The 20806-nt window shown below is 37.0% G+C and overlaps 1 protein-coding gene and 1 non-coding gene across 2 annotated transcripts; both read right to left on the reverse strand.

Annotated features, from left to right (window-relative positions):
- Positions 1-6050: 6050 nt before the first annotated feature.
- Positions 6051-17915, reverse strand: mmp14b (matrix metallopeptidase 14b (membrane-inserted)). The gene is made up of 10 exons (XM_039654727.2): positions 17428-17915; positions 11259-11407; positions 10718-10840; positions 10060-10367; positions 9439-9600; positions 8477-8649; positions 8254-8392; positions 7995-8145; positions 7797-7912; positions 6051-6941 (listed from the first exon to the last, which is right to left on the reverse strand). Exons 1-10 carry the CDS (start codon positions 17512-17514, stop codon positions 6496-6498), a joined length of 1854 nt encoding a protein of 617 aa, XP_039510661.1. The 5' UTR covers positions 17515-17915; the 3' UTR covers positions 6051-6495.
- Positions 17916-18610: 695 nt separating this feature from the next.
- LOC148981436 (U11 spliceosomal RNA) lies at positions 18611-18848 on the reverse strand. The gene has a single exon (XR_016168742.1). It is a non-coding gene; the product is annotated as a U11 spliceosomal RNA (small nuclear RNA).
- Between the last annotated feature and the right edge of the window lie 1958 nt (positions 18849-20806).

Consider the following 20806-nt stretch of genomic DNA (forward strand, 5'->3'; position numbering starts at 1 on the left):
CTGTCGAGCTCAGCAATGGTCCTCTGTAATTAGCGCCCTGGTGGCTGAGTGGAGCATTTTTCCGGCCTGATGCAATGAACTGCACAGGGCAGCTGAACTGGGTCGACCCTCCCGTGCCCACACACAGCCCTGCCCCGCTCCACTTCTGTGACCTACAGTTCCTTCTCGTAAGTTTGTACTCTAGATACTGTAAGATGAATTACTTTTGCAGTTGTTACATTTCTTGATTAAGTCGTCCATGATGTTGGTGACTTTTTTTTTTCTTTTTCTTTTTTTCAGTAGAACAGTAAAGAAGATTTTTTGCTGAAACCGTGGTCCTCAGTGATTCATATAATGGAAGTCAATGAGTTTCATCCAAAAACATGTCAGACAAAACTAAATTAAAACCTGCAGCTACTGATGATACATTGACGTCACTGAGGAACAGTAAGTATCATACTTGAAATCCATTTCCCAGAGTTCATTTTTGTAGGGAGGTTGTGTGTGTCAAGACGATAGCACTTGTTGCATCATTCTTTTCAGAAGTTCTGAAGAATCTGTTTTTTTGTTGTTGTTGTTTTTGGCCAAAATAAGTTCAGAAGTGGGTTTGGTTATCAGTCCAGCGGTGTACAGTAATTCACAAACCACAAGGCAGTTAAATCATATATAGGACATATTCCATGTTCAGTTCAAGCTGTCGACAGCATGTGGCATACAGTCGAATACCAGAGATTTACTTTGGCTTGTCTCTCATTGTATAAAAACTAGTAAAAGTTGTGTTTACAGTAATGCATTTACAATGGAGGTTTGTAGGGCATGGCATTCACCCAAATGCCATGCCCTACCCATTTTTTTTACTTCTGCAATAAGAGCAAAGGATATGAGAGTGAATAAATAGTGGCATAATTGTAATTTTTGGGTGAACTATATCCCTGTAACTTCTTTTGAACCTGAAAAAAAAAAAAAATTGTCCTAAATCTTGTCCAGGTCGGGTAATGTAAGGATAGCACACTCCCCCACTGCCCTGGCCCTCAGATCAGGCTACAGTACCACATCCTGTCAGTCCTGTGATAACTGCTGATGAATGAGCAGTGTAAACAGATTTTAAGCAATCTTCAGCAGACTCCGCGCTGCCTTTTGTGTCCAGCATTTGGAGAAACTAACCACAAGGCTCATTTTTCAAGTCCCCCCTCTGATGTGGCATCTTAGAACTCTTTCTAACCTCCTTTCTTTCTCTCACTACCCCCAAAGCCGCTTGGTTCAAGCTGTAAAAACCTTGAATTCTTCATGCAAAAATTCTGCTTATAGCACGTAAAGCTGGAAACCGCTGCTCTTCAGACGTTTCACGAACACGCGAAAGAATCAATGTAAACCTTCTTGTATTGGTGCATGTTTCTCATCCGTTTCCTTTGCTTTAAGTTCGACTTTGATGACATAGATTTATATATGAGAACCATATGTGGTTTAGTGTTGGGGGAGGGGCGACTGGATGTAATGCAAGTCAACCTGACGAGAATAGAGGGAGCACGGGGGAGGAAATATTAAATGCAGACAAGGAGGGAAACATATACCTCATGCTTCTGATGTGGCAGTCCAGTCATTAAAGTCATAAGGTGAAGAAAGAGTCCAGTTAACTGTTGCAGGCCTGAACTGGAGCTGGGGGGTTTCCTGGAGGATGTGACTGGGTCAGAGTGAGGCTAGCAGGGTTTGGTGCTGTAGTGTAGTGTAGGTAGGGTGGGGGGAGGGTAAAAGACTGATTCAGCAGCTCCTGGTGGGGAGTCTTTTCCTGCCCAGTTTGGAAGTGTTTGCCTTTTAAAGAAGGAGGAAAAGAACCAACACTATGAGTTTAGAGATGTTGATTGTTTTACTTCCTATAACCTGTTTTTTTTTTTTTTTCCCCACATTCTCCTGTCTGGAACAGCGGGAAATAATTACTCACACCACACCCTGTCTTAAGTGTAGACGGTAGGTTTCCCATAGCTCAACACGTTAATGCAGGTGCCTCTTCTTTTATGCACATTTCTAGCACACTCAGCATTCCCTAACTAGATTTATTCTGTACTGGCATGTAAGAAAATGCAAACTCTCAAGAAGAGATGTAATTGTGTTTGATTAGTAACAGAACATATATGGTGTGTTTGCATTGATGGTAGCTGGAATATGTTCTAGGTAGACATTTTTTTATTTATTTATTTATTTATAGAAGTCTATTATGCTCACATCCATGGCTGCATTTGCTTGTTTAAAATAGAGTAAAAACATTAAAAGACAGAATTTTATAATTACTATTTTTTTCTTCTATTTTAATAATTTAAAAATGAAATGTATGGTGACGGTTGTATTTTCAGCAGACTTCAGTGTCACATGATCCTTCAGAAATCATTCTAATTTGATGATTTGGTGCTCAAGAAACATTTCTTCTCAATGTTGAAAACAGTTGTTCGCTTATTTTTTGTGAAAACCATGATACATTTGAATAGAAATATCAGAAGAACAGCATTATATATGTCTCTCTTTTGATCAATTTAATCTTTCCTTTCTGAATAAAAGTCTTAATTTATTATTTTTTTTAAAAAAATCTTACTGACCGCAAACTTTTGAACTGTAGTGTTCATTAAGACTAGTATTTTTTATGTTAATTTACATCCTGTACAGGATTTAAAGTTACTGGCTGTGGAAAAACATGTGTTTGCATTTAGGATCATCACATTCACATGGCCAATATTTATTCCACATTTTTACCCGTAACATCAGAATCTTTTACTTCCATCATTAACAGATCGTTGTAAGCGTGATAACCTTAAAATCACTATTGTGGTCCAGGTTTTGTACTTGTTTTCCCTGCAAAGATTAGAATTTTGTTTCCCTTTTTTCTCTCTCTCCATTAAAGAGGTAAAATAGCCAAGATGCCCCTTTGGCTATTTAACCATTAACCTCTTTAATAAAAAATAAAAATAAAAGATTATTTCAGGGTTATTGTATGAAAAGAAAGTTTTCCCCCCACTTTAAATTCTGTCTTTTCACATTAGGCTTGGAAAGAGAAATTCTCTCTGAAAGAAGTGGACACGACCTGTCAAGTCAGGGTGTTAAATAGCATGTGACCGACTTCATTCGAACTAGCAGAGCACCGTGAAGACGTAAAATGGATCACAAAGAGTAGGCAAGTCTCCTAGAGACCTTCAAAAAAAGAGAGAATGTATTTCAAGAGAGAGACTTGAAATGTTTGTGGTGATACTAATGTTTTCAGTTAAGACTTGTTTAAGAAAAAAAGTGAGTCACTTAGCAGAAACTGCAGGAAACTCAACTCTACTCGCCTGGAGAAAAAGAGAGAGAGAGAGAAATGGAGGGAACTGTGGGCAGAGCAGAAAGTGCTGAGGTTGTTTTTCGTACTGCAGAATCAGCTGGGAAAAGATTGAACTTGCTTAAAATGTGTGCACAGAGGGAAATAGATTGAGCGCTCGTGTAGCAAGATATGCTCTGGCTGAAATACATACACAAGTCAGTGCCTTTAGGAACAATTCATCACTAATATACTTTATTATACATCTTTGTGGGCCTGTCATTTGGTATCTTATTAGATTGCAATGCACATTTATGTTTAGACATGCCTGATTGAAAAAAAGATCAAGATCATTGGTCATTAGTATTACATCAACAGTGTATGCAGCACAGATAAGCCATGTTTTTCTCTCTCTCCTGCAGTGTGCTGGTAATAAAGCAGTTTGGATTCCAGATGTTGTTGATGGAATTCTCCTTGATCGTTGGCCTCCGAACGTCCGCCTCCTGAAAGCCTTGTGACTGGACCCAGAGTGCCAAAACATCATCCATCTCCTGACGCTTATTCCAAACGGCAAATACATACGGCTGTCTTCACTAAAATGTACATTAACACATTGGATTGAGTGTCATCTCTGATTTACATGGATGATTTTTCCTCAATCAGTATCTGGAAGTGTAATTATTCCCAAAGACGCACACGCTCGCATTACAACAGAGATATGTTTCCTTGTGAACAGTGCCAAAGGGGTTTGCAGAATTATAATCATTCCTGGTTTCGCTTAATCCTTGGACCTAGCCTACTTTTTCCGTCCCATTTATATGGCCAAGTGTTTCCGAGTGCCAGCAAAAGGGAGGAGAAAGAAGTATGGACTGAAATGACGAGAAGAAAGGTAGTTCTATGCAAAAGAAATAAGCTAATGTGGGGGTATCAAATTGTATGTGTGAAAAAGCAGGATGTTTGTCTTATTCTGTGTGGTCATAACTTGAGCAAAATGAGATGCGCTAATGCGAAATATGTTTCTTACAGGGAGTTAAAGTAAAAGAGCAGTTCGGAAAATATGGCTGAGGAAGGCAAGAAGTCTTGGAATCGGATGCAGGTTAAGAGGAGCAGCTGGAGATTAGGACACAGAGATGCGTTTCCCTTCCCCTCGCTGTTGTGCAGGAGAGTGAGTAGGCTAAACAAACATGTTACCAAGGCGCAGTTCACCCAAAAATAAAAAATTCTGTCATCATTTACTCACCCTCATGTTGATTCAAACATGTTTGACTTTCTTTCCTCTGCGGAACACTAAAGATGTTATTCTGAAGAATGTTTTGGTAACCATTGACTTCCGTTATAAAGAATAAAAACATTTCTCAAAATCTCAAAATTCTCGGTGTTCCTCAGAGGAAAAAAAGTCATACAGGAGAATTTTTATTTTTGGGTAAGGAATTCAGCTTTGACTATGCCATATGTTTTAAAACAACATAGAAAGTATAAAAAAAAGAAAAATCTGACAGCAAAGAAAACTTACAAAATATTTTATTTTTGACTTAAACATAAAAAAAGGTTTGAAACAAGCACAATTTATTTTTAGATAATGATCATCATCATTTAAATATTATTATCATTATTGTTTTGTTTTTTTATCCAGCTTTAAAATTCCAATTAAAAAAAAGCACCACAATTTATCAATAATTGTAAACACAATGTTATTTTCATATTTAAAAATTTATTTCATTTCAAAAATACAAACCCACCCATTCACTTTCCCCCAAATTAAGGCCACTTCATAAGACATACATTATTGCCTGTCCAGCAGGACATTTTTAATGACAATTGTTAAAATAAAAATAAAAAAAACACATTCTTGACACGGAGAACAATAACAATAGTAATAATCATAATGATACTGACATCATCATTATCAATAATAGTAATTATTTGAAATACAGTACAATATAAAGCCATACTACTGAAGGACACAGACAGACAGCACAGCTTTGCAGGCATTGTTAGTGGGATAAGTATCAATTATCTTTGGAAAGGCACATGACTTTGGATTCTTAACCTGAGTTGGGAGTTACATGGGGTGGGAACAGACCCTGTGTTGGTTTAGTTATAAGAATGACCTTTCATGAGCCAATGCAGATAATGTTTCAAGATATCTGGTGCACATGGAATCACTTACACAAGTACTATGGTGGTCCCATGGTTCAGAGATGGTAATACCATGGTACAGAATGATTAGTTTATTCGGTAACGCTTCCTTTTAAAGTCCTGTTACCCATGTACATACTATGTACTTATTGTAGTAATTACAATTACTGGGTAATAACTAGGTACTAACCCTGAACCTACCCCTAACCCATGTACTTACCTTATATTAGCCAGTACTTTCTAGGTAAGTACTGTACTGTAAAAGGAAGCAGTACTGTTTATTCATGCACTGTGGTATTTATATGGTACTATAGAGAATATCATATCATGGCACTAAAGCACTTTTTGACTTTTCTAGTCTTATCCTGGAAGGTTTTTTTTTTAATTACATTTTACATTTTATTATATTTAGAGTATAACTTTAAAACTAAATTGACATTTTTCCTAATGATATTTCAAAAGTATTTTAAGTTTAATATACTTTCCATCACTGTGAGGACCCTTTACCATGGTACCACATCCAAAAACCATGGCTGTACCTGGCAGCGGCACTTTTTTGTTATTATGGTTGCATGGAATGCAAAATGTGATAAGCATCGGCTGCAACCTGAGATAAGTACAAAGTCTTCTGATTTCTGTTTTCGACAGTGGGTAGGAATTCACAATGAGTCAGACACACAACAACAATCATAACTTTAAAAGGACTTTTACAAAAGGCTTAACAAACAGCGATGAGCTGGCGTCATGTTCTACACCAGAAGGGAAAGAACAGAAAGAAATTGAGAGAAGAGGGGAGAGATGAAGTGAATGTGACACGGGGTGGGGGGACAAGTACCAAATGCCTTTGAACAGCTCGGCACAGGTGTGAAAGCAAAATGTTCAAGACCACTAATTACAAAATATAAAAATGCAGAGATTTGTCTGAGTGGCATCATTTCTAAAGTAAACAACAAAGGGTCCCTTTTTGACCAAAACCTTTTCTTTTTTTACTTTTTTTCTCATTTTGGTTTTGCTTTGCAAGTAAGTCTCCTTCTTCCATATTCTCAATTCTCTCCTTTCCTCCCCTTCCCTTTCTTCCATTATCCCTTCTTAAACGTTTAAACCTTGTCCAGTAGGGAGCGTTGGCAGTAGAGCAGGCGTCTCGGTGTGCCGTACCTGCGGAAGAAGAGAAGTGCTCCGAGCGTAAGGATCACGCCTACCAGCAACATAAGTGGCACCACCACGGCAGCTGCTCCTCCCCCACTGTTGGTTGCATCGTCAACCTCGATTATGATCACCTCCGTCTCCTCCTTTTTGCCCTCTTCCTCAGTCTTGTCTTCTTCATGTGTGCGGTCACGTTCACGTTCCCTTTCACGTTCACGTTCCCTTTCACGCTCCCGTTCCCTTTCACGCTCACGATCACGGTCACTTCCTCCGCCACTGGAGTCTTCATTAGGACAGCCCATCCAATCTTTGAGTGCCGACTTGGGGTATCCAGGCTCTACTTTTAATAACTGGTTGTTAAACTTCCAGTACTTATTGGCTTTGTAGAAGTAGGTGTAACCTGTGAATTTAAGAGAGAAAAGGTCAGGACTACACAATAGTAGTGATATTTGGCCCAAAGCCTACATCCTGACTTTTTCAATAAAACTACAGTAATTAAAGTTTTTTGGGGTTTTTTAGTACTAAACAGGATAGTAGAGAGGGGTGTGGAAATATTTGGAAAGAGGAAGTGATGGGAGTCAGGAAATGACAAAGGACACAACTTGTGTCCTGATAAATGTGATAAATACTATTTTATATAAAGGTATATATATATATATATATATATAAAGGTGTATATATATATATATATATATATATATACCTTTTTTGGATATATACACACTATATATATATATATATATATATATGCTGATTTGGAGCTCAAGAAGCATTTATTATTATTGTCAAAGTTTCCACAAAAATATTTAGCTGTACAACTGTTTTTAAACCATGCTTTTTCAGGATTCCTAATATGAATAGAAATAAAAAACTAAAAAAACAGCATTTACTTCAAATAGAAATCTTATGTAACATTATCAGAGTAAACAGAAAACTTCTGATTGCCTGTGATTTTACTACATTACGCAGTGTTTTTGCTTTCTGTATGGACAGACAAATTGCTTAGAACCGTGCTGTGTGTGTTTTGAACATAGTAAGAGGTTACGAGGATTTTATTTTCTTGGGTTTATGCAGAATTCTGTGTGTCTGGTTGACAGTATCCTATACAGAATTGACAAAGAACAACCATGTCAGAATAAAAAAGCAGATTATAAATCAAATTTTAGAAATGTTTGTGAAGTGAAAGCTAAAACAGCTCAAGCGCTTAGACTGGAGGTTGATTTTTTTTAAAAGCAGAAGATGACAAAAGACTTACTTTGATCTTGACTCATGAAGGCAGCCTTTATGTTATCTGGAACGCCTTGCCATGTGCTCACAGGTTTGGGGTAATCTGGATCCACTGACTGCGTGTCTTCATTGTAACGATAATATCTGATTGAAGATAAGAAATGGTTTCAGATCTAAGCTCCCTTTGTGCTCATGCCCTATATAATTAGATATCAAAGCCACTAACTTGTTTCCTCTGAAGAAGTAGGTGTAGCCATTAGGTGTGTAGAGGAGGGCTGCGTCTAGTTTGTCCTTCGGAAGACCCTTACCCATTTCTCTCAGAGTCTTCGGGTAACCTGACTCCAAGTTCGACTCAGTGAACACCCAATGCCTGTCCCCTGCAAGCCAGAGATGACAAAATACATTACTTCTGGAGAAAGAAGCTGGCCTGTTAAAGCCAAATCCCCTTTTTTTCCATTGAAATCATGATAGAAGACTATTAATACCTTTAAAGAAGACAAATTTTCCATCCTCTCTTTCATAGGCAGCATTGAGACCTATAGGCAGACCTCTCCAGAAATGTCCAATTGGCATAGGGTAATTTTCCATAACCCGATTATTACGGACGCGCCAGAACCACTTATCCTAGAACACAGGTACAGAAATTGTGATGAACACACATACCGCATGATCTCCAACCCGATATGTACACAAATATTCTGTTAGTACCTTAAACACAAACATTTCTCCTCTGAAAATGCCAATGGTGTCAAAATGGCCCTCGCAGATGTCAGGTCCAAAGCCAGGTCCCCCGGGCCTGTATGGTGTGGGATATGGAGTGTGGTGGGGGGTCCGAGGGGTGACAGGTGGTCGTGGTCGTGGCCATTCTCCCGTGTTTGGTCCTGCAGAGAGTACAATTTCAGCTTAGTGAATTAGGTCATAAATTAATCCTAAATATTTAGTAAAATGCTGCTATTCATCACTGTATTTTCCACTGTTATTTACATTTCATTAGTTTCATTAGTAGTCAGTGCTTAATTAGCTTGTTTGCATTTACATTTATTCATGTAGTTTTTATAAAATTAAAAAAAATAGTTTTCATTTTTCATTTGTATAATATTTTGTAATTTTATTATGTGCTATTGTATTTTTTGTTAGTGTATTATAATTTATTTATGATTGCTTTAAAAATTACAATTTAGGTTGGATGTATTTTTATTTCAGTTTTAGTTAATTGCATTTTGGCTGTTAATACACAACAATGGCAATTTAGGGGACTGAACTAATTTTTCAAACTGATTTCTAAGCATACGTTTTTGAAACTGATACCATTTCTCAATGTAAAGTACAAAAATGCAAATTTGTGAAAACAGACATGCTTGACACGCAGACATGTTACGTGTTCAGTCTGCAAGCTTGTAGCATTTCTTTACAAAGTTACATCGTCTGTACGCGAAAAACACAAAGGAAAAACTTTTGTAATTTTAGTACACTGTTGTCATGTAAACACCCTGAAACTCATTTCAGTTAATTGCCGAGGTAACACTTCTAATTTTAGTTTAGCCTGTTTTTCAATGAAAATTCACTTTATTTAACAGTTTAATTAGTTTCAGTTAATGATAATAACCCTGACTTGACAGAACTATGGTGTGGTTTAACAATTAAAGTTGTGAAGATATTGACTGTTTTACCATAAAGCTGCTGAATCCCTTTACGGTCGTCTTCAGGAAGCTCAAAGTTCTCTGTGTCCATCCACTGGTAGAAGGGAGCCATGATGGCCGATGGGTCATTTGAGTGTTCCAATCCCAGGGCGTGACCCAGTTCATGAACAGCCACCAGGAACACATCATTACCTGAATGAAAGTAAGAGAACTATGTCAGCTGAGGATAAATTTGGCTAACCTTAAGTAGCATTCAGTATAATTGTGTAGTGCACATTAAAAACAACAATTTTAAGACGCAAAGAATAGATAGCACAGAATGACTGCTGGGAGATCTTATTCTGTTTCTTTCAAAGCTTGTTTTTAGGCATTCAATCCACAGCAGGGAAACGTCAAAGAATGAATAAAGCTTTTCCGATAGAGGCGTTCCAAACATTCTCATGAAAAGGTAAGGCTGATTCAAATCAATTCAATAAAAGTGCGCACAAACAACACTTGCTTGGACTTGCCTTACACTTTCTAACACAAATATTCAAACCAGTAGGCTGACCAACTAATTTATGCATGTCTAAACAGGAACCACCATCCATACTGACACAAACGAGTGAAGAGAGTATTCCCAAACTTCTGGTGGTGCTGCTGCTTGCTTACCCAACAGGTCACGATTGCCAATTGTCCAAGGTTCTGCTGCATCAAAGTGTGTGTCCCCTCCTATGCCATTGCCTGGGAAGTAAGCATGAGCCAAGAAGCCTCCTTCACCATCAAACGGACTGGGGTCTCCGTGAAAGCCATCAGCGAAGATGAGCATGATGTCGGCAAAGTCTTCAACCTTGTTTCTAATGTCACTGTAAGGGATCTCTCGGAATCGCAAAGGGGTAATGCTTTCCCACACTTTAAAGGCTTTTCTGATGGCCTCAAATGTCTCGTATTCACCAACTTTTGGTGTGTAGTTCTGTATGCTTGAGAAAGAGATAAGAAAGAAGAATTGGAGAGGTAATCAGAGAAAGTAGGCCATAGGAAAAACAGGAATATAGAAAGGAGAGGGGGAGAGAAAGTGATTTACATTACAGACAAGTCACACAGGAATCTTGGCCCTGGCTGCAGTGGAGCAGAATCGTATAGTAAGGCCAAAGATGACTTTTCCATAAGTGTGGTGTGTATTTACTAAAGCATAGCCACAGCCATATCTAAACGTTTATGACAGCAAACCCCAATTAATTGGTAATGGCTTGGACGAGAGTTTTGCGCCTAAAACGACTGCAGTTCTTCTTTATTGATCCAGCAGAATAGAGTTAAGGTTGTCTCTTACCAGAATGTGAGCTCATTTTTGTCCCATTTCAGTCCCTGGATTGCGTAGCGCTTCTTTCTCAGGTTGCTTTTCAGTTCGGCTCCGAACTTGTCTGGGACGCCACAGCGGGGCCTCTTCATTGCCCTGGCGATCACAGTCCAATACATTAGATCATTCACCGCACAACAGATTTAATTTCAGTGATTTTGGACAGGACGGCCGTTAATTTGCGTCCTCGTATATTCTACATCTTCCGTGCCTCATTGCACACCAGTGGAGGATTGCTGACACAATTCTCTAGTTTTCCATACTCTCCTTCCATGACTAACAAGCGCATAACTGATGGGCCAAAATAATTCCACAGAGATATCCATAAGCTCTTGAATCTCCTGAACTAGCCACAGGTGTTCAGAAAATGTGACACTGATCCAATGTAGGAAATAATGCATCATCTAGACCCATTTTTTTGTCAGGAAAATATATATATATTATTTTTTTATTTATTTTTAAGAAATACAATATACTCATGCTGTCTCCACAACCATGTGGGCATCTGACTTACTCTAGAGTAGTAGGATCCATGCTGCCAGTGATTTTCAGGCCATAGAATCTCTGCATGGCAGCAATGGCAGAGGAGACGGAGTGAGGAGAGCGGGCCGTGTGTGTGCGGAGATCACCAGGTGGCAAATAACCATATTGCTGTAGCCATGCCTAGAATGGGACAGAAAGAGAGACAAAAATATTCATTACTGAACAATATTTCACAACTATATGAATAGATATTAGAGCGATGTCGTATGAGGACATACTGTCATGCAGATCTGTTGTATGACTGCATCATTAAGCTTGCTAAAGTTTCACCTGGTTAGTTTTTTATAGGTATCTGTATAAATGATTTTCTTGATCCTTATTTTCTCTCGTTTTACAGTAAATTAAATAGTTAAATTTTAGGACATTATTATTTTTTTAATGAACACTACCATTCAAAGTTAGTTTTGGGGTCAGTATGTTGATCAAAAGTGATGATAAAAAAAATCTGTTTCCAATAAATTCTGTTCTTTTGAAGGCCCTGTTTCCACCTGGTATTAAGATGCATTTTGGTGGATGAGGCAGACACACCCGTTTACACCTGGTATATTTATCCATATTTTGTCCGCTTTCAACCACTTCTGTCCCGATTTCTTCGAGGTGAGGGTCTATGGGTGCGTAAAAGTATGTTTTTGTTTTTTTAGATCTTTTGATCAAATGGACAAAATAATCTTGTGCAATTTACATATGAACGCGCCCGGAGACAAAGAAAAACGGAAAGCATCAGCTTTAGTTTCTGCTCTGATAGCCACAAGACCACAGCGAACGCGGTGAGTGCGTTTTAAAATCAGGAATGGTTAGAGAACATTGTCCTTAGTACGTTTTTCGACTACCTCTGGAAGTGGTTGAAAGTGGACAAGCTCAAAACGTTTTACACCTGTATTTAGCATCGTCCACTTTGGATCCTATCAACCAAAATGAATCTTAATACCAAGGGCCTAAGAATCCTGAAAAAGGTGTATAAAAAATATAAAGCAGCAGAACTGTTTTTAATATTGAAAATTATTAATGTTTCTTGAGCACCAAATCAGCTTATCAGACGCATCATGTCTAAAGACTGAAGTAATGATTTCAAAATTCAGCTTTGCCATTATATAAAATATATTAAAATAGAAAACCATATATTAAATTATATAAAAACCAAGTTAAAAAATAAATTGATCAAATAAATTCAGTCTTGGTGTGCAAGACTGAACCATTTTAAAAAGCCGTACTGACCTGTGTATCTTAATTTTATTTCTCTTGCTCAATTCCAACAAAACTTTGCTAGATAAAACAAAAAAAAAAACGTATTTGTAATAGCTTAAGCTAAATTCAAGATATGTTTTGTTTATTATTATTTTATGCAATTTTGATTCTCAATTAAATGCTAACTTGTTTTACTGGACAACCAGACAAAATACTGATTAAGAAAAAGATTTTTTGATATAGTATAACGCATATAGCTTAACAATTGATATTACTGTGCATTGAATAAATAGCTTTGGTGAGTGTGAATTAGAAATTGAGTTGACAGAACAAGAACTTTCACTTAAAATAGAAGAAGAAAAAAAAGAAATTCACTTAAAAAATACTTCTAAACAAATCTATATATCAAGTGTGTGTCTAGACTGATGTATGACCTTGCTTTCCTTTGAGACAGCAGAAATGCATTTCTGTTTGTAGCAATATTGGATGATAGATGAGATGATGAAAGGTGAAATGTTATCTTTCTCCCTTGGGGAGACAAGATACTGTCTCCAGTTAAACCAAACTGTCAGTCAGTAATTTCCCTGGGAATTTCTGGTTAATACCATTGAAACCTCAGAGACAGAGAACTTATCCCGTAATCCCCCTTTCCCTACCTCCTCCACCTCTCTCTCTCTTTCTCTCTCTCACAAACACACACACACACTACAGCAGGAATGAAGGGCAACAATGTAGACACACCCTATGGGGCCTCACTACACCCTCATTCAGCTGTAGGTCATATAGAGAAAAACATGTGGATCACATGATTTGGTCTGTCGTTGCTTGTGTGGTCTTTGTGAGTAAAGTGTCAACAGAAAGAGGTTCCTCAGCGTGATCAGCATGTTTTATGTCTATTGTGGTGCTCTCTGGCTGAATGTGTTTTTGAGTGTTTGTTTTGGCAGCAGATGCGATTACGTCCACAGTCAGATGCTTCAGAGAATGTATTCCAAGTTGATGTAATCCTGGAAATTTAGTTTTTTGTAAGAACATCCTGTTTTCTTGTACTCTTTATTCCTTTATTTTCCTCTATTTTTAATCATCTATTTACTCCGTTCCTGCATCCTTCTGTTGTCTCAGTATCTTTTCTCGTCTGGTTTTTCCTAACTTCCTCTTAATGCTTCTCCATTCCTTTCTATCATCAGACAGTGAATAGTGCAGTTTATCTGGATGCCTGTGACTCGCTCTTAGTCCTCCAAAGCGCAAACAAAGCTTCAGTGTGTTATATCCATATGAGGGAAGGAAGGCTGTTCATGGGATATGGATTGGTGGGGGATGTCTGAGATTGTGATAGATGTAAGTAGTGTGTAGTGAACTGAAATGGGATAAACATCATGTGTGATTTACTTGCTGTTCCGCAACATTTCTTTCAACTCCCTAAAAAACAAGTTCGAAATTGGAGCTCAAACCCATCTCGGCAGAGTCTACCTCTGTTTTCAAATACTAGCTGTCTTCCTCAAAGAATAAATCATTTCCACGAAAAAAAAAAAAAAGGCATTACATTTTTACAGGAAAGTTAACTCATTCTTCCCTAAAGTTATAAATACAATTTGGACATAATATTCATATGAATTACTGCTATGCCATTCTCGACTTCTGAGGTATGCTAAAGTGGTGGTAACAGATTTACAAGATGACCGGTCTATGATTATGTCATTATACTGAGAATCAAGACTAGGGAAAGCTATTTGTAAAGATCTCTGTTGGGTTGTGTACTTGTAAGTATCCAAAGTAGCAAATGTTTTATCATTTGAAATAGCTGACATCCCATGGTTCTATGAGGTGATCTTGTCATAGCCATCCATATTTTTTTCAATTACTAATTTTATATTAATTATAAAGAAAACAAATACCACCCCAGGAGGGTCTAATAAATCACTTCCAATGCAATGGAGAATACAGAAACAGTCCTGCTTGTAGTCATAGCTTGCAAATTGTATTAAATAATTTCAGTCAACATTAATTTTTGCCCGACATGCCAGAAAATACCTTTTCAAAACGTTTTACAGGGTATGACAGCATGCAATACCTTTTATAAAAGGAGCAATAGGCACCATTTTGTGTTTGCACCCATATGCATAATACAATCAGAGAGACTTGAGAAAGACATGCAATTTCAAGGGAAAATGAGTCACAACTTCCATTTACTCTGGGCCAATGGAATAACACAGAATCTGGGTGAACATGTGGTGAATCCAAATCCAACGAAGCCAAATAATAAAAATGTAGTTCAGCTGCTCAGGTTACGCCATAGAAACTCAACAGCTGGGTAAATGTATCAATGTCTTAACATCAACAGAAATATCCCAGAAAATAAATGGCTAATGTCATTGGAGTTTACACTACCACGAGTTTACAAGTGAAGTTTACTTATTGCGAAAAAATATCCAAACTATGCAAATTCGTGCACTGTGATACACCTAAATCCCTTGGAATAAATTATATTCTTTAGTGGTAATTTATTTATTTATTTATTTATTTTTAATTTTTCATTTTTTTATGAATACTGGTGAATGGATGGTCTGTTGAAAAAAAAAAGAAGATTTACCAGTTATAATTGTATAATAACAACAAATTTTTTACACCTGGGGCACTTGGCTGTTATAAAAAATATATTTATTTTTAAATGGAAAGTGCATAATAGGAACATTAGGGGACCTTTCTGACTCTTTCTGACTGCAATATTCTGTGGATTTTTTGGCCTGAAGCGACAGGAACTGGACAATTTGTAGTCCAATTCAGTCTTTCATTTCTCTGTTATTCTATCATTTCTGAAATGACATCACTTCTCAGCCCACAATAACTTCTATTCTTTATGCAGACTTGCATCATACGCACCCCACCACATTTCCTGCCTGAAAAGATCAATCCCATTTTATTCCCATCTCTTTGTGTCTCTTTTCTGTAACATGCCACCCCCTTCCTCATCCCACTTCCTTCCTTATACTTTGACACCACGTCTCTAACTGTTGGCATCATCGTACATCTGTTCTAAAGCCGTGTGGTCAAGGCCGTACGGAAAATCCCCTGGCAATTTCCTCTGGTTTTGTCCTATAAAGGATGTGACTAGCCATTATTTGCCAAATACGCATCCAAATAAAGTACAATGATGCAAAACTCCCTGAAAGTTCTTCATAAATGTAGTAGCACTCATCAGGTGACTTATCCAAGACCTGTCCATTGCTGTCAATGACGAGAAGTGCATCACAAAAATAACATGCCGTGGTTAGTGTGGGAGTATATATAACCATAGTCTGAATTTCAACAACAAAGGGAGGTGGATATATACAGATGCTAATGTTGTTTAAAACCACAGATGTGCATGAGTCTATAGCATAAGGATATCCTTAAGGAATTAGAAAAACTTCCTGCAGGATTGTGATGACTTCCTGTAAGCCAAAGTGGAGAACGGGAGGAAAAAAAGAGTCCATATGAAGTTTACTACCCTGTATAAACCCCTCCTCTCATTTTTGACCATAACCAAGGACAGATGTCATCCATAACAGAAAAAAACCTTTCCCCCCAATCTCATCCTCAGCATATCCTTCCACCCTCTGACCACAACATTACAGTCAGGACTTTTCTTCCTGTTTTCTTGTGGTAATTGGTCGTTCTTTTTTTGCATCCTCAGCATCTTTCAATCTCTGTGGTCTCTCACTTGACCTTAATTCAGAATCATCCACTCCAAAGTGTTTACTTTGATCACTGAGCAGCCAGAGAGATCAGACATACTTAAATCTAAACATCTGTGACTGAATAATGCTATTGACTGTAAGCTAATAAAATCTTTCCCATATAAAGATTTCATTTCAGAACCTTACAATGTTAATAACAACATGATAACTTTAAAAGGAAATTAGTGTGTATAAAAGGATCTATAAATTAAACCGTTTTCATTTCATTTCAAATAAATCTAATGAAAACCTGTCACATTATATTTTTTGAAGCCTATTTTAGGACTATTGAGTTGTTTTGCATCATGGCATTATTTGCATGACACTTGAGCATGTTCCCTCTCAAATGTCTTAATGTGTATTTTGAAAGGACGATTTTCAAAATGACTAATTAAATCTTTTTATTATTAATAATTTAATAAGCAGCATACATCAGATAAGAGGGGTGAAATAAGACCTCGGCATACATAAGCACACGAATATATACACATCTTTAATGAGAATGAGATTTTTTTTTTGCTTCTGAAAAGAAAACTTGAGATTTTGTTTAATGCCACAAATCCCACAATGCAAAAATGTTTCATTTTCTTCATGCCTTTCTTTCTTTATTTCCTGATTTTGTAGTGAAATATGACCCCTATATGTTCTTGACAGGTATTGTCTGATTCACATGATTAAGGGCCCTTAAAGAAATAGTTCACTTTTTTTAAGAAGATTTTTTGAAGAATGTCGGTAATCAGACTAGTATTTTATTCCTACTATGATAGTCAATGGGGTCCATCAACTGTCTGATTACGGACATTCTTCAAAATAACTTATTTTCAGAAGAAAGAAAATCAAACAGGTTTGCAACAACTTGAGGGTGTAAATGATGACAGAAATTTAATTTTTAAGTGAAGTCTCCCAAATTATGTGCACGAGTCTCATATCATACAATCTGTTTGTTAAGCATTGACCAACTTCAATGAAGGTCACACATGTGCATGCATGTATTATAGTAGTGTTGTACATTAATTGCCAATTAAAGTGTTATCCACTTTAGAGGTATGTTTGATTAAAAAGTGTTTCCTTTTGAGTTTTATTAGACTATTTTATGGATTTAAGCAATGCTGCTGCACAGCTTCTAGTATGCATTGGTGATCTTCAAGCACAAGGTAAAACACTTGCCACCGCAGAATATCTGGGTGCCTTATCAGTGGTAAATATCTGTAATAAGTCTGGACAATAATTCAGGATACTCACCTCCGGTTTCATGTCTTGTTTTGAGGACGATCTGTGGGCGCACACAAATATTAGGAGCAACAGCTCCGTTAGCCCGCTCCAAATCATTCTTCAGTCGATGAGTCCTTTGTTGAAAAAAGTTTATTTCTGTTAATAAAGACTGGCTGCTCTTTGTAACTGTCAAAACATAACCACGCTTTAGAAAGAAAAAAAATAATAACCGGCTAACGTTAACGTTAGGAAATCGACGAGAACGTTAATTTCTCCAGGAGAGGGGAGAATACTGAAGGTTGTCAAAATGTAAACAATTACTGCTATAGATTGCTATTGCATCGCATTGACTGGAACTCTAAGCCCTAAAATCATATTGTTTTATGCACTGCATAGAAATATTTCATAGAGAGAACGCAGTGTAAATATAAACAATGATCCTTGGTAAATATCTCTTGTCTTATTTCTCTTTCATTGCGTTGTTGGATCAAATCTTCGGTTTCATGTGCACAGCAGCCCCTTTCTCTGGGCTGTAGACGTGGTCACTCGATAGGTGTTGCCAAAAACTGATCCTGAAAAGTCAAAGCCCTGCCTCCTCAACATTAGTCCATCCCGCTCCCCTCCAACTCGAACTTAATGGCCTTTGCTGACTTCAACCGCTTTGGTTGGCTCGACCTTGTGGACAAAGAAAATACTTCAACCTTTTTCCTTTTTTTAATTTTTTTTTATCCCAAACCATTGTAATTTTCATGGTTTTGCTTGACATTCGTTTGGTGACCGTGTTATGTGATAATATTGCTTGAATGCGGCGGGTCAAAACATTTTGAAAGCAAACAGCATGGGCATGATTGAATGGAAAAATATGTGCATAATGCCAGGGCATTGCTTTAATCTAATTTATGGTATTGTTTGTGTTGACAGTCATAAATAAAGTATGAGTGTATGGAAGTCATTGGAAAGTCCCTATCATTATAGAAAAAACAAATAGGTCAATGTTTATTTCATTTGACTCAGCTTTACAGGAAAGGGAACATTATGATTAATTTATCGCCTATTTAATTTTTTTTTTTCATTAGGTTAGCAATGGTGTATATTTTCCACGCTCTTTAATTTGTGACAAATTCCCACAGTCCATTATTGTATGATGCCTTAGATGCACGTAGCCTACCCCTTTTATTTGTTTGTACCGATTTTTTTTTTTTTTTTTTTTTTTAGGAGCGCCATGAACAAACGGTCAATAGCAGCTCCAGATTTTAAAAATTGTGCATCCGAAATCTCTTGATAGCGATTCCGTAACTGTGTACCGATTTTATATCTTTCTTCGGTCTTTCTTGAGCTAAGCCAAGGTTTAACACTGCCGCCCACTGGTGGGATTCTGACATTACGTGTTGCTTATTGATAAAGAAAAAAATATAAATACTGTATCAAGTGTGCAATCAGGTGCCTATTTTTTTACTTTTAGGAGCTTCAATATTGAGTGATTTGTGGAAAGAGCAGGTGAAAATTTACTTTCATAAAATGGTTAAATTGTCAAGGTATGTTGACTAAGACATGATGTGCGTTTTGAACTCATCATGGTGTTTCTGAAACTTTAAGTTCTTTTTACGAATATCTATGTGCCATTATCAGTCTATCATTATCATCTATCTTGTGTTCCACACATCCATACATGTTGAAACCACCCTTGACCTTCTCTTATAGTAAATCCATTCAGTAGGTAACAAAGTAAAAGATTATTTATTAAGCCATATAAGTTTTTCCATTCCTCAAGTCCAAGTTTTTGCGCTTAGTATGCCATATTTTGCTTCTCAGTGCGTTGGCCTTGGAGACTGTATTTGAAATGCCACTACGGCAATAAAGTCCAGCTTTGTGTTTACGAATAGTGAGTGAATACACGACGTTACCCACTTTGCATTTGTAACTGTAATTCTGAAGCCTTTTTATAGTTCTCACTTTTAAAACCCATACATCACAGCAGAATACACATACCCCTGCAAACAAACATGTAGACTATACACTTTCCCCCCTGTCCGCCTTATGTGCCTCTGCATGGTTGTCATGGTGCAAGAGATTAGAGGCCAGTGCTCAGACAGATTGTCAACGCTTCCTCCAGTTTCTCCCTCACTGCGCTTGATGTGGCACACACAGAAGCAGTGCAGAGGAGTTTGATTGTGTTAGGGAGTGAGCGGATTAGGGATGCCTATATGTGAAGAAAACTGTTTCCCACAGACCACCAAGGAAGAGTAACATCACTGTAAACGAGATTTATTTATACTCTTAAAAAACGTGTGCACATTAAAAATAATGCCATATTCTGGTTATTGTCGTGTATACACTGATTTTTATTTCCATTTTGATCTTTTAGCTGTACCATGAAATTACAACTCACAGTCAGACTCATACACTCAATTCATTTCTATGGAAGATACATGAAGAAGTATCCAGACAAAGAACAAACATCACCATAGAAACAAACATTTCCACCAAGAAATATAGAAAGGATTATCTTTTAAGCTAGATAGTGGTCCATCTCAGAATTTAGTCAAATTCTACCTTTTTCAATAACTACACTGACAATATTAAAGTAACAAGAGTTTACACTGACTAACATACAGGCATGTTAAACAATCTTTCCCGACTCTTTAATCTAGTTGGTGTTAAGAGCAGTATATTGTATAGTACTGTACAGCTGGACAGGACAAACATGTATACAATGGACATGGGTTGTCAGCAGGTCATATTTACAGTTTGGTGTTTTGGTGCTTTTCAACTTTTAAAACAAAAATCCTGATGATTTAGTACAAGTAAAGAATGTTTAAGTACAAGTCAACAAGATTTTATGTGAATTTGCTTAATGTAGATTTTATGACGTGTATTAAATATCAGCTTGTCAAAAGCACTGATTGGATCTAGGAAAACAATTGTACATGCATTTCCTCTGGACTCCAGCTGTTCTGTCTATGATAAGCATTTTGAGAAGGATATCTTTTTAAACATTTGATCTTATTAAGAAAATTGACGAGCTTGAATTTTTGGTCAAATGTTGATTAAATAGTCCATTTTGCGCACGACTGACCCTCCAAAACATAATGGAACAAGGTATCGACATAGTCTAACAAGATCTTTGTCCAAATAAAGACTTTCTCAGAATCTGTATTTAGTGAATTTTATACTTCTTAATTTGAAATGCACTCCAAAGTTTGCCATCCTTACAGAGTTAATAAAGAAATAGTACATCAATACAATAACTTTTAGAGAGGAACTAGGCTAGTCTATTTTCATCATTGGCTTTATAAATGTTACTCTGTTTCTCACCCAAAGCTTTTGTTTAAATCCTTAGCTACCTTCAGATCTTAACTTTGGAAGAGTAAACAAAACCATCATGAAAACCTTGCACAGACAAAATAAT

Source organism: Pimephales promelas, chromosome 5 (assembly GCF_988280905.1).
Source record: "Pimephales promelas chromosome 5, fPimPro1.hap1.1, whole genome shotgun sequence".
NCBI classification, from domain to species: domain Eukaryota; kingdom Metazoa; phylum Chordata; class Actinopteri; order Cypriniformes; family Leuciscidae; genus Pimephales; species Pimephales promelas.